This window comes from Taeniopygia guttata, chromosome 1 (genome assembly GCF_048771995.1).
Source record: "Taeniopygia guttata chromosome 1, bTaeGut7.mat, whole genome shotgun sequence".
Taxonomy (NCBI): Eukaryota; Metazoa; Chordata; class Aves; order Passeriformes; family Estrildidae; genus Taeniopygia; species Taeniopygia guttata.
Window position 1 is genome coordinate 82,527,123 of NC_133024.1, and position 14,570 is coordinate 82,541,692.

General features: G+C 40.4%; 1 protein-coding gene across 3 annotated transcripts in view; it reads left to right on the plus strand.

Annotated features, from left to right (window-relative positions):
* The first annotated feature begins 4,151 nt into the window (after positions 1–4,151).
* Positions 4,152–14,570, plus strand: part of PPP2R3B (protein phosphatase 2 regulatory subunit B''beta) — a 52,937-nt gene continuing 42,518 nt past the window's right edge. The window contains exons 1-2 of one of the 3 annotated variants that reach the window (XM_030277387.4): positions 4,152–4,308; positions 5,008–6,733. In XM_030277387.4, the coding sequence (XP_030133247.1) occupies positions 6,386–6,733 (348 nt within the window). In that variant the 5' untranslated portion in view covers positions 4,152–4,308; positions 5,008–6,385. The other 2 variants (XM_072932029.1, XM_072932023.1) reach the window with 2 other exon arrangements.

A 14,570-nucleotide genomic window follows, 5' to 3' on the forward strand; every position in this document is an offset into this window, starting at 1 on the left:
CCATACCACCCCTGTGAAGCCCAGATAAACCAGCACAAAGGCACATGAAATGCTCCAGAATAAGAACTCAGAAAGATCCTGCAGTGAACTGTATTTTGATCTCAGGCATGTGTTCCACCTCAACCTGTCACTCTGTTTAAGGATGATGACTGCTTTTGAGATGGGATGAGCATACATCTGACACAGCCCTGTGCAAGCAAGTAAATATAATTCTCCAAACACATTTATCCTATCTAATTTTAGACTTCTAAAATGTGGTTATGTGTACCTCAGATACTAATTGAGATTCTTATTAAGTAGTGGAGAGGAACACTTTTAAGTCGTGTTACAGCTGATCTATGTTAGATGTAAACCTCTGGATAACATTTATCAGGCCTTAGAAATGTTGCTTTAGCACAGAGAGATTGGAGACATATCTTTACTACCTGTATGTCTAAGTTGTACAGAACCCAGGTTATCAGAAGGAAGCCCAGCTCTCACTGCAAAATTCTTACAAGGAATGGAAATATTCCTTATGAACACCACTGCCCTGTGCCACTGTACACAGTGACAAATAAAGGCAAAGGAAGACTTTGATATTTAGCCAGGAACATATATTGACAGTACTGCTAACATCACACTTGCTGAGTCAATACTAGTGAAGCAAAATGAGAAAGGAGCTGTAGGCAGCAGAGCCAACAAGAGCTGGATGTGGCTCTTCAGTTTCTGCACTGGGGTTAGTACCTCCACACACAGCATGGAAGGAGGGACCAGTATGGTGTCCTAACTCCACTGCACTGGGCTGTTAGGCCCAAGCACTCCTGTTATTAATTGGCTCAAGTTACATCAATGCACCACTCTGCTGCACTTATTAAACAAGTGCCTCACCTAAAGCATAGTCTGTGTCTTTTACAGCAATGCTAAGTGTGACTCCATCACTAAACTTTCAGGTATCAGTTGGATATTGCATGCTCGGTACTTTAATATTTAATAATTATTCAGTGGATTTTTAAAGGGGACCATCCTTAAACCAGATGGATACATTTCATAAAAATGGTAAGACCCTAGAACAGATTTTTGTTTTCCATACATTGAAAGCAATGTAAAAAAGGTTCAGCTTCTATACTCACCATGTCAAGCAAGCACAAGGAAATAGCGGCAAAAAGGATTTCAAGTTTCAATTCTCGGTGGAAGATCTGAACAAAGAGGTTCAATTTAGGTATTTCTCCACTTTTGCCCAAGTTCGAGCCCCTGTACCTCTACAAACACACACCCCTACCAGCAGACACACTGCTGAGCAGACCTGATTCATCCAGACACAAGTTCAAAACATCTGTCTCAATTACCAGTTCTGGTACAATCTGGTGAGGATGTCCAAAGTGTTTTCCTCTTAACAGAAGGCAGATGTAATTGATTCCTCTCTCACACCAATGTTATCCATGACACAGTCTAATGAAGTCAGAGCTAGAATTGCTCTGAATCTACACTAGCATGCATGAGAGAACACTATGACTGTGTGCATCTCTCAGAGGGTTTATTTCATTTCTTTTTTTCTTATTTCTCATGTTCCTCTGGGAGATCTCATTGCCAGTTTCAACAAAGGGCATCATCTCTTTGCAGATGATATCCAACTCTACAACTCTGTCAAGTCAGTCTCTGATCCCCCTCTTCCCACCTGTCTTCAACATGTCAATCAACAGATGGCTACACCATCACTAAGGAATGCTTCAAAGGCATTCAAAATGTTTTAAAAGTCCTCTTTGTTCCATGTCTCTTGCTCTGCTATCAGTCTTCGTAATTCAGCCCTTCAGTTCTCCGCCAAAAATCTTGCTGCTATCCATAACACAGGGTTTTAAATTTCTTTTCTCTACTTAAAAGCTACTTCCATATTATATACAGATTTATCTGTACTTTGACATCTGCTTCCACTGTGTTATGTTGAACGTTTTATTCCGGTTTAAAAAATGCCATTTTGTCCACTGTGGCTTTCCAAAAACATATTTTCTAACTTCACCAACCAATGGGCAGGAAACATAATACTACCCTACTTCAAAAAGTAGAGACTCCCTCAAGAACTTTCAATGTCTTCTTAAGTGCAGAATCTCATTTTGAGACTTGTGAAAATATATTGAAAATATATTTCAGTGTCTACAGCTGGAAGCTAAAGCCTTCTGATAGAGTAATACTGGGTTTTTCCAGATGACTGTTATTATCAAAATATCATTCTGGTATTACCTAAACATAATTGTGTTGGACTGTACCAGATTTCTCTCACAGCATCTTGGCTTTTGTTTCTCCTCAGCCCTTTCTTATCTCTGTATCTTCTCTACAAGCTTCCAAAAATGAGAAAGCAAGCCCATTCCTTCACTTACCCCATTTTATTCTTACTTGCATTTTCAAGCCTTCCCTTCAAACCACGGTATCATCTTCGGTTCAGTACAGCCCCATTTCCACAACATTAATGTTCCAACAATTTGTAATAATAACCTGCCATAAATCTGTAGTGTCTCTGCTGGTAAAGGAATTGGCAGAATGTAAAATGGATTAACAAAAGTGAAGTGTAACCATATGAGGAAAACTCAGTGCAGTGGAAATAGGGAATCTGATGTAAAAATACCAAAGGAAAAAGCTATATGGGCCAATGGACAACCACCTAAACCCCACTGATAAGTGCACCCAGGGAGTCTCAAAGGGGTGCCCCTGAAAGCTGACAACCACAAAATCCCAGTGTATGTTTTCCAGTACAAAAAAGGGGCTGCAAACAGATTGGCACACATCGTTCTCTTAGTAAGAGGATTATCCTTCTATTTGTTACTGCCTCCACCTCCTCTTTCATCCTATCATTTACAATCCTGTAACACTAGTGGTAACCATAGCCATTCTGTAGAAAGAGCATTTAGTGTTCTCCTTTTAACAGCATTTAGCAGATGGAACAAGCTCACTTTCACAGAACCACAGAATGGGTAAATCGTGTGGAATGGATTACAGTGGGTCATCTGATCCAACCTCTCTGCTGAGGCAGGGTCATCCTAGAGCACATGGCACAGAAGTGCATCCAGATGGTTCTTATACATCTTCCACGAGGAAGACTCCACAACCTCTCTGGGCAATCTGGGCAATCCGTTCCAGCATGTGTGGTTATCTGCACAGCAAAGATATTCTCCCTCATATTCAGGTGGAGCTTCCTGTGCATCAGTTTTTGGCCCTTGCCTCATGTACTAGTGGTTGGCACCACCAAGAAGTGTTTGGACCCATCTCCTCAGCACCCCTCCTTTGGATATTTATACACATTAAAAAGGTCCTCTCCTAATCATGTCTTCTTGAGGCTGAACAGGCCCAGCTCCCTCTGCCTTCCTTCTTAACAGAGATGCTCCTGTCCCTTATTCTCTTTGTCACCCTCTGCTGGACCCTCTCCAGGAGCTTCAGAGCTTCACGTCTCTTGGGCTGGGAGCATAGAACTGGACACTCCAGATGGGACCTCACCAAGGCTGAGGAGAGGGGCAGGATCACCTCCCTCGACCTGTGGGTAGTGCTCTTCTTTATGCATCCCTGGATACCACTGGCCTTGTCCCCAAGGATACATTGCTGGCTCAGGGACAGCTTGTTGTCCACCAGGACCCCCAGGTCCTTCTCCGAGGAGCTGCTCCCCGGCAGGTCATGCCCAGTCTGTGCTGGTGCCAGGGTTATTCCTCCGCAGGTGCAGGGCTCTGCATTTGTCTTTGAATTTCAGAGTTCTCTGACCCTTTTTTCTGTCGAGGTCTTTCTGAAGGGCTTTGTGTCATCAGCAACCTTGTTGAGGAGACACTCTGCCCCTTCATCACTTTGCCGGCTCCTCTCAGAGAGACAGTGAGGAGCAGCCCGTGAGACGCAGAGACCTTGTCAGAGCTGTAAACTGCGCACCGCCGGCGGCGGCGGCACCGCGGCGGCTCGGGCAGGGGAGGGGAGGGGAGGGGAGGGGAGGGGAGGGGAGGGAAGGGAAGGGAAGGGAAGGGAAGGGAAGGGAAGGGAAGGGAAGGGAAGGGAAGGGAAGGGAAGGGAAGGGAAGGGAAGGGAAGGGAAGGGAAGGGAAGGGAAGGGAAGGGAAGGGAAGGGAAGGGAAGGGAAGGGAAGGGAAGGGAAGGGAAGGGAAGGGAAGGGAAGGGAAGGGCAGCGCCGCGCCGGCCCGGCGGCTCCGAGCGGCCCGTCGCCATGGCGACCGGCGGCCGCGTCCCGCGGGGCGGAAGGGCCGCGCTCTCGCGAGATGGCGGCGGCCGGGCCGGGCCGGAAAGGGGCGCGCGTTTGAAGGCGGCGGCGGCGGGAAGGGGCGGCGGCGGAGGCGGAACGGGGAAGGTGAGTGTGGCTGTCTCCTGGTGTGGAGCCGCGTTGCTCCTGAGCTGCTGCCGCAAGGCGAAGTGCGGGGCTCGCCCCAGGGGAGCGAGCCTGTGGCCGCAGCGCCGGCTGCCCGTGCCCGGACGGCGCCGGGCTGGCCCTTCCCCAGGACCGTTTCTTTCCAGGCGAATGGCGCTTGGCTGAGCGCAGCCGCCAGCACCGTGAACGTGTTAAGCTTAAAAAACTAGGGAAACGAGGTGGGCTTCATTGTCAGAAACAGAATAACTAAACTGAGAAGTTACAGCGGTTTGGAAAGTTTAGGTGGTGCAGTGTTAAAAGGCTTCTAGTTCTGCCGTGGGACGAGGATGAGCTTTAGGCTTTAGTAGGATGTTCGCTTGCTATGTGTGAAAAGCGCTAATCACTTGGTTTTTAAAATTTTAAAAGTTTAATAATAATAAAATGGTTATAAAAATAGTAATACAATTAGAGTAATAAAAATTTAGAGTTAGGACAATTACAAGACAATAAAAAGCAAATAATTACGACGTCTGGATGCTGTCAGACACTAAGTCACGAAAAGCATACCTTGTGAACAAAGGAATCACACTTAAAACAATACACTTTTGCATATTTATATATACTTCATGGTTATGCATACATTCTATTTAAAACAAGAAACTCTGTCTGTTATATGTCAACTGTTTCCTTTAATCCCCACAGCATCTTCGAGTCTGAGGAAGGCCTGAAGAAATTAGCTTCTTCTGATAAGAGTTTCATAAATTCCTCTTCTCTGGAAGATTTAGGTGTTCTGGGACTGTTATCTCGAAGCGAGTATCTCATTCCTGTAAAAAACCCCACATACATAGTTTCTATTTTAACATTATGTTATAACCTAAAACTACATTTAACACACTATTTGAGAGAATTAATACAGCATAACTTTCTAACATTACAAATATAATATTCATTTTAATATTTGTGAAAAGCCAGTCATAAAATACGCATTTTTCACACTAAGTGTTACTCATTTCCAAATTGAAGTGCTTGTTTTAAAGCTTGTTTGGCCAAGTATTTGTATATAGAATCATTTAGTCTAAGATCATCAATCATATATCTTTTATTATATGGTTTATGCATATTGATCAAATTCTGTGAAGGGCTTTTAAAAAAACCACAAACATGAGGAAACATAGATTTTCATTTGAACTGTACCAAATCATTGAGTAATTGGATGCTGAAAATCTTTATGGTAACTTTGGTTCTATTCTCAGTGTTTCACTCCAGTCCTCTGTCTCTTTAACACACACACAAAAAAAAAAAAAAAAAAAAAAAAAAAAAAAAAAAAAAAAACCTACCAAAAAAATTACTAAAAACCTGTTTGTTTCAGGTGAGTAACTGAACCTGAAATCACACTGTCATAATTCTTGAGCTACATTGGATTTTACATTAGATTTGAAAAACTGCAAAAGTGAGTGTCAAATAGGAGGTTTTTAAAATACCAAATTACAGAGCTTTGGGAATCACTCACATGAGGGGATGCAAGATTTTAAGTCCCTGTCACAACCTCAGAATGGAAACTGAGTCTTCAGTCTTAGTTCTAAATCTCTTGACTGAAGACTTGCTTATTAAATCTTATTTGTTCTATCACCAGGATTTAGCATTAACTGCTTAGATATTTACTTCTTAGTATGTTCAATTATAAGTATTTTCAAGTCTTATTTTTCATAATACATATGTTTTTAACACATATTCTTAGAGGATATTTGTAATATTTGTTAGCTATCTCTTTCAGAAAGCCCAAGTACAGTTTCTTGGTCTCTAGTCTCCACCATTTACACAGTATGCTTTTAAAAGAAGTTATCCATTATTTAAAAGAAATTGTTGGAATTTACTCTGATTTTTAGCTTACACTTATATGATGTTGTTGAAGTCACATGTTAAAATATAATTCTCAACTTTTGTTGATACCTTGAAGGAATAAATATTAACACTTTGTTAAATAATGCCTGTGAAAAACTGAAAGGTGAATGCAATATTTATATGATTGTCAAATATTTACTTTGAATTTGAACCAACAAAACAGGAGAACTGGCAGAAAATGTCACCTGGCAAAGTTCTGCAACCTGCAGTGAAAATGAAGGTGGATGAACTCTTTTTGTGCTGGTTAAGTCAGCCTGCAACTCAGCTAATACTGAAGGACTGCTTGAGAAGAATCAAGAATAAGGAGAAAACAGAGTTTGGTAATGCAGATTCAGGAAACAGTAAAAATGAGAGCTTCACCAGTAAAAATTCCAATTCCAAGCAGTGCATATTAGGAAATACCAGGTTGCCTTTGATGTCTTTGAGTCCTCCTCAGCTTTCTACTACTCTTCCATTGGCGACTCCAGCTAGCTCAAGGAACATTTCCAATGTTAGAGCAACACATCGATCCTCAGGGACCAAAGAAGTAAGTTTGTTTCTTATTAGATTTATTTGTTTAATTGGAACTGACTTTTGTGTTTGTGGTATTGGCAAATTGTGTAAGTAAATAGTTTCCCCAGAGGAGGTATCAGGAGTGGACTGAAGCAGCTGCACTGAACCTAAAATACCAATGTTTGTGTGTCATTAGTGTTAGTGGATAGGTGGCCTGAGCTTCCATAAGATTATCTTGGATCCTTGCCATCTAATTGTGGATGAATTTAAGTCCTGTGTTTGTGTTCCTTTTATAACATATTGCGTTGACTGCAAATATTCCTTTGTCTAATGATACCAGGCACTGTTGTTAGTACAAGACTCAAATTTGTCTTCACTGGATCTGCATATTAACAAAGTAATTGTTTTGGTACTGCATGGTACACTCAGCACTTCCTTCCTAATGAGCTCTTTATTTAGAACAGACAATGCCCTCTCTGCAAGGATGACAACCCTGCCCCCAACCTGAAATATCTTTTTAATCTTGCAATTCAGTTCAATCTAGTTTCTAGCTCTTTTCATAAAATGTAAAAACAAAACTGGATAGAAGATGTTGTCATGACTGACAAAGTTAAGTGTTGCTTATGTATGATCAACAACCATAGAATTATAGAATGGTTTGGACTGCAAAGGACCTTCAATACCATCTAGTTCCAACCACCCTGCCACGGACAGGGACACCTTCCATTAGACCAGGTTGCACAAAGCCCCATCCAACCTGGCTTTGAATACTCCCAGGGATGGGAGAAGCACAGTTTCTCTGGGCAACCTGTTTCAGTGTCTCACCATCCTCACAGTAAAGAAATTGAATAATTTGATCTAAACTTACCCTTTCAGTTTAGAGCCCTTTCCTCCTGTCCTGTCACTACATGCCCTTGTACAAAGTCCCTCTCCAGCACTCTTGTTGGTCTCCTTTAATTACTGGAAGGCTGCTCTAAGTTCTCCCCAGAGCCTTTTATTCTCCAGGTGGAACAACCCCAACTCTCTCAGCCTGTCTTTTTTGGCAAGGTACTGCAGCCCTGTGATCATCTCTGTGACCTTCCTCTGGACTTGCTCCTGCAGATCCACGTCCTTATGCTGAGGACCCCAGAGCTGGGCACAGCACTCCAGCTGGGGTCTCATCAGAGCAGAGTAGAGGGGCAGAATCACCAGCCAGACAGCAGGGCATGGCGATTGGTTTACTTTTTTGTTGTTGTTCACACTATTATATTTCCTGTTCTAATGAAATGCAGAAAGTCAGTCAGCAGATGCTCAGTTTATTCTTGTGTCAGATAAAAGCAAGCAAAGGAAGAGTTTCTGTGAAAACCCACTGTTATTTACTATACTTGATCGCTAACTTGTGTACTGTAATTTCTCTTCATGTGTCTTGGTTGACTGCTTGAAGTAAATCCCATAAAGAAGAACTAGAAGAGATTAATGAAGGATAACATCCTTGACTTAATTGGAATTGTTTGTATAGTGCTGAGAGAGAACCTAGAGGGGTTAGGTTGTTGGTTGCTTGAGTAGATTGGGGAGGGAGAATTTCCTAGTAATGAGAAATTTATTTAGGTGAACTGAATCTTCATCCAAATGTTTCTTAATATCTAAGCGTAAATTGCATTTACAGCTGGCGTCAGTTCTTAAATATCATCAAGAATTGCATGTTCTGCAATGGCAGTGTATTTTCTATTAGAAAGCACAATGTACCCCACTTTCTTCCACAAACTACCTCGTGCAGTGTCAAAACTAATGCCTCTGCTGTTGTGCATCTTGCTATGTTTCTCAGATCAAACCACGGTGGTTTTACCTACCTCATAAGGGTTTTAAATAAGTTTGAGGCCCTTAACTTGTTTCTGTAAGTGGAAGAAAATGTTTCAGATACTGGAATGTTTCTACAGTACAAGCTCATACAGATTTAAATTCTAAACAGCAGTCCTAGAAAATGGTCAAAGTTAATGTGCATAGCTCTGTGTGCATGAGGGTGTTAATAGGAAAAGACTTTTACATCCAGACATAAAGAGATGTAATTCAACTTAAACATCTTACTAAACTTTTCCTCATTGTGCACTGGAAGTCTAATAAGGCAGCATACAAACAGTTAACTTACTTTGGCATGATACATTTTCAGTATCACTGAGCTAAATCACTGCATTTGATTATGGGTAAGGCTGCTATATGCCATTTTCCTGTTTCTTAAAATGTTCCTGCAACTTTTTTGAAGGATACTAAACAATAAAGCTGATAACAGAAAACCACCATCTTTAAGTAATTACCAGGAAGTAAATATGAATGTGTAGAAAAACAACATTTTCATGCCACAGGTTTCTGTACTTGTTAGCAAAACATGTTTGTCTGAACAGGAAGCATTCTTAATTAGAATCTAATTAGGTATGTAATCTTTTATACTTTAAACAATAGTATATGAGGAAAATAAGTTGGCATGCTGATGGCAAGCATTAAACAGCATCAAATGTACTGTAGCTGTCAGCTATTGTATTGAAGGAGATCGTTGCTTTTTTCAAGAGATTAGCTTGTAACTGAAGCCTATGGGTTATACTTCTATCCAAAATTCAGAAGTTGCCATGTATTTTGCTGAAACACTGATGTCTTGTCGGAGGAGAATTCGCTGTCTTTCAAGACAGTTGAAGCCCTCCCCCGATTAGCAAATCAAAAGTACTTATTCCAATAATAAAAGAACCTGCATGGTCTGTATGGAAGTTTTTCATCTGGACGGGTCACTTAAAGCTATGACAATAGTAAACGACTTAATCCAAATGCACATTTTAAAATCTGTTCAGAACTCTACCATGAAAATTCATCTTTCAGTGTGTTTTAATGCAAATGAAAACAAAACAGTGTTTGTTTAGGGATTTCTTTTTCCTTTATGGGAGGTATTTTGCTTCGTTTGCATGGTGCCATTCACAGTGAGGCAGATATCTGACTGTACCTTTTGGGTAAACATGTTAATTGCAGAGTTGTGGTCACTTTGGTTATGTGATGTGAAGTGCTTGGTAGCACTGGGTATTCTGCAAGTAGGCCTGTGATTTCTATGTACTATATGCTTCAAATAACAAAAACTTAGAGACATAAAAAAAATTCAGCATTCAAGTCTCAAATGTTTTCTGAGTGTATTGTTGAAGAAATTCTAGGTCTGTAACTTTCAAACTAGAAGGATAGCTGCTGTGGATTTCTTCTAACTCTTATCACAACTGTAGATTTAACAGTGTTTCTGGTACTCTAGATTATCCTAAACACATGGGGCATACACAATTGTACACTGTTCGTCACACTGTCAAAAATGCCACTCCTCAAGGCCTAAAAGGTGCCATGGGCAAGATGTTTAATCCTGACCAGCTGGTGTGCAAGGCATCTGGGGAAACAATTCACAGAATTCCCTATGGGCATTTTGTGGGATGGTGCTGCAGAGAGAATGTGATACAATCAGTAATACTTCAAAGTTATTTTCCATTTCTCTGCAGGGTCAACCTTTGATATAAAGGTACTTCTTGAAGTAGTTTCACTATATCCTTTATTTGATACTGTTCCTGCTTGTTATCCTCTGGCAATTAAAGCTCATTTTCCTCCAATTTCTGTAACTTGTAAAAGTTTTTACTTCTTTAATATATGGCGCTTAGCTTTATCATGAATAACATTCTTGCCAAATTTTTGTAATCAGTTACTTGATTTAAATATAGTAGTACTGCCATGATCCATTTTAGTTTAAAGGAGTTTCATTTTTAGAATGAAACCTTTTAACATTGACTGAAGCCTGAATAACATTTAACAATTGTTTTTTGAAACAAATTAATTCCAAGAGCTTGAGGTAGAGGGTATCATCTTGCAAGGTGTCTGCATCTGAATTGCTGCCTCATACACGTTTGTACCGGAGCACTGTTAACTCCAGAGCCTGGGCTGTGTGAGCTGTGTTAGCATTGCTCTGCACACCAGGTTGTGCTGTGTGGTCCAACACAAGCACTCCCTAACACTGTATCTTGCAAAGACAGTGTAAGTAGTGCCATGTCCTATCACTACGTGGGGAGGATGGTGGACTTGGCTTTCAACTCAAGCCCGTGACTTAAAGGGAGACTGTAAATAACCTGGTATCAAACTGATGTACTTTTACAATGATAACTGGGTCCTATGAGAAATGTCAGCATTAGTGTGATCTCAATAAAGCTCCTTCTATGGTGCCAACAAAGGAAGGGCAGCCAAAAGTTCATATTAAAGTCTGGAAGAGTGCGGCTATAGGTGTCCCTGTAAAATCATTATTAGTTTTGAGTGGGGTGACATAATAGTATTCAACATAAGCAGCAGTGGTAGGATGTTGTGTTATTCATCTTAAGCTTTGCTGTACTGAATAGCTTGGAATAGAACCGTTATCCTAATTAAAGAACTGTTCTTTTTATTTATAATTGGGAAACTGAAAGTTACTCACTGTTGCAGGGTTTTGATAGTGCTCCTTATTCTAACTGTATCTTATTACCCTGACATGTAAATGTTATTCTTGTTAGTGGTTATATTGATTTTGTTTACACTTTGTGCTTTATTTTTAAAAAATAGTAAACTTTTGTCCTTTTCCAAAGTGGCATTTTCACTTTTGTCCTACTGGAAACTCATATTTTTATATGCTGCATCCAGTCTTTAAAGTTTTTGGCATTTCTAGTACTGAGAAATGGAAATCAGAATTGTGTGGCTTTCTTCAAGTTGGAAGCTCACCTGAATACTGATCCAGAATGATTAAAATTAATTCAGTTTTGAATTATGACATTTATTAATGATAGTTACATCTTTGTAACTGACACTTAAAAGCAAACAAAAAAATGTTCAAAGCTATCATCACAGCTTACAGATCATTACTTCCAGTTGCTTCTCTGTTCAGTCTTTCAAAACAAGTACACTTAATTACAGTTTTACATCAGTCATTTACATTAGTGTATTTTTTTCACAGATATCCAATCTGAGGAAATTAGGTATTGATATAGAGGTGATAGCCTTTTTGCCTTTTTTTTTCTCCATTCAGGGATGCTTGAGAACCTCTTCATATGCCTTACATTTACTCTGTCAGCAAGAAATAAACTAGAGGCCAAAAGTATGTATGGGCTTACTTCAGTATAAAATCATAAATGCAGCTCATCCAGTGAACTAGTTTTTCCACTGTTGTTTCCTAGTCAATGGCAGCACAGGATTTTTCAGCAAGTCATGTTATGAGAAAAATCTTCAAAATGCCAATGTTAAAATCAGATGATGAGTCTTGGCAAATTAAGAGGTTTTGCACATGCAATTGTCTTAAAGTTGCCTTGTTTTCATTATATTTAAGTTGTTGCATTGATTCAAGAAGATACTAATTGAGCATACTCATTGTTTTTTACAGTCAGCAACAAATGGTTGCTAAATTTAGTGTTTTAAGTGTGGCATAATATATAAATACTTCTTTTGTGTTGGGCTGTTAGTGTGGTGTTCTTGTCTTCCAGTTAACCACATGGCACCAATGTCTGATAGATAAGATTAATTTGTATTCTGCAAACAACAGATACAACTTAAAATGGATCCATTGAAACCTACAGTGACCAAGACGTGTTTTTAAAAATGTGTTCCAGTACTTAATGTTAGATGTGCCCCTTTTGCATAGCAATCATGTGAAAAATAGCTAGAAACTGTAGAGCCATCCATGTACTGTTTCTTGACCACAGGTACTTGCAGGAATGATGAGCTCTTGGGATATGTGTCCCATTAACCTTGTGCATGCTGTTTAGTTTCATTTTATATGGAACTAGCCTTGCATGTTTGTTCTATGCAGATCCTACTAGTAACTTTGGCTGATTTCAGGTTAAGTGGGATGAACTGGAAGTCTAAAAGGAAAATGTACATGAAGTCTACATGGGAAAATGTAGGGGGAAACATTGAGTGGGTGCTGAGGAAGTCATTGCCAAATATTTGCAAGGTGTGCTCAGTGTGAATTAGGTTCAGTTTGATCTTATTGACAAAACAAAGCTTGTAGAACTTGTCAAGTGGCTTGACTTGATCGGGTGTTTTTGATTCAGCAGAACTAGAACAGTTTCTAATGAGTTTTATTCCTTTAGAAGCTAGATTTATATTGATAAACAGTAAATCTTCTAAGTCTTGTAAATGTTTCTAGTAGATATGATGAATACTGATGCATTGTAAATAATAAACCTTGTGGCACACTTTACCAAAAGGTAAAGCAAATTATTTGAAATTATGCAATATTGAAAACAATGATGAGCTGTATTATTCTTTCACCTGCTAAATCTTCATGAATAGTTATTGACAGCAAATGCTGTAAGACTCCTGTTCTAATATCAGATTTTAAACAAAAGATCACTAGTTTTCTTCTCTTCTTGCTTTTAACATACTAAAAACTCCACCTAAAATTTTGACTCCTTGCTTTTTTATCAAGTGACAAATTTAGGCCTAGTATTTTAGAACAATTTTTCTAGAATGTTTGTAAAAATTCACAATAAGACTTACAGTAATGGAGATTGGAGGAAAGTAAGGAATACTGTTCCCATTCTGGCAATGTATTTGTGATGGTCGGCCTCTGTAAGATGTCTAATTTCTTGGGTCTTTTTTCTTCATATGTAATGATTGCCCTTTTGGTTATTCTGAAAGCTAAAGATCACATGGTTACCAGTGACCACCTTCTTTGCTCTTCTATCTTGGCTTTGTCCTTTGGTGCTGTACCCTGCTTGCAATTCTGGACAGCTTTCAATTTAGTTCTCTAGAAATCAATATAGTTTCTGTTGCCTCCATTTCCTGTATCAGCAATGTATTCAGTCTGATAGAACAAGACAATAGTATTAGATTCAGAGTAAGTCTTCATGGAAATTCTATCAGAAATCCTGGTTTGGGTTGGTAAATTAGCCATTTGTGATTTTATTAACAGACTTGTAGGACAAAGTCTGTGTCTTAAGCTTTCAGATTTGTTGGTTTTGTGTTAAGATCTTCAGGGAGGGAAATCTCAAGTGAAATCATAAGCAAGAAGCTGTCCTGCAGTTGTCACTGACTCAAAATTATCGTCTTGTGGTAGTCTGTTATTTTACAATTGGTTCTTCTGTAGTATGTGTTAATATTCCTTGTTATAAGTTTGTAATAGTTCAGTCTCTGTACCCCATTTGGCTTCCCTAATGGTCCAGTCCTGAGTTGTTTACCACAGTTTTCCCCACCAAAATGTATGTCAATACACCTGTATACCACCCTTGTTCCCTTGTCTCACCCCTATCTGTCAAAGACAGCACAACTCTTTTGGTTCTGGAGTGTTCCCTGTCTTTCGTCCCTTCCTTGGAGCAGGAATGGATTGTGAGGTGTGCTCCCTCCCCATGCTGGCTTTTACTGGGGAGCCCTTACCCTGCACCCCTCCCCTAATGCCCTCCTGTTGGTCAAAGGTTGTGTCCTCCCCGTGTTCCCCCCATGCCTTAAAAGTAGCCCTTTCAGGTTCAGATTGGTTCACGTGTTCTGCCCCGACTTTGTCATTAAAGATTTGGAGATTCAGGCAAGTCCCCTTCCCTTATTCCTTTGCCTCGGTTTCCCCGTGCTCTGTGCTCTGCTGTGCTCCCCACGCCGCAGCGATCACCGCCACCCGCACCAGGCTGGGCAGAGACTTGGAGTGGCCACTCGCGTGTCTGCCCTCCGGCCACTCGTGGGACAGCCGGCCGGCAAACCTCCATCCTGTGGCCACTGAGAGCCAGGCACAGGTGGTGCCCAATGTGGGGCTTCTTCATTGCCGTGAGGGTTTCTCTGCGCATCTTCGCTGCAGCGAGGATCGCCTGTGCTCTGTGTTGCCACAGCGTGAAAAAGCATCAGCGCTGCGCTTTCAGTGCGAAAACATGGCAGCA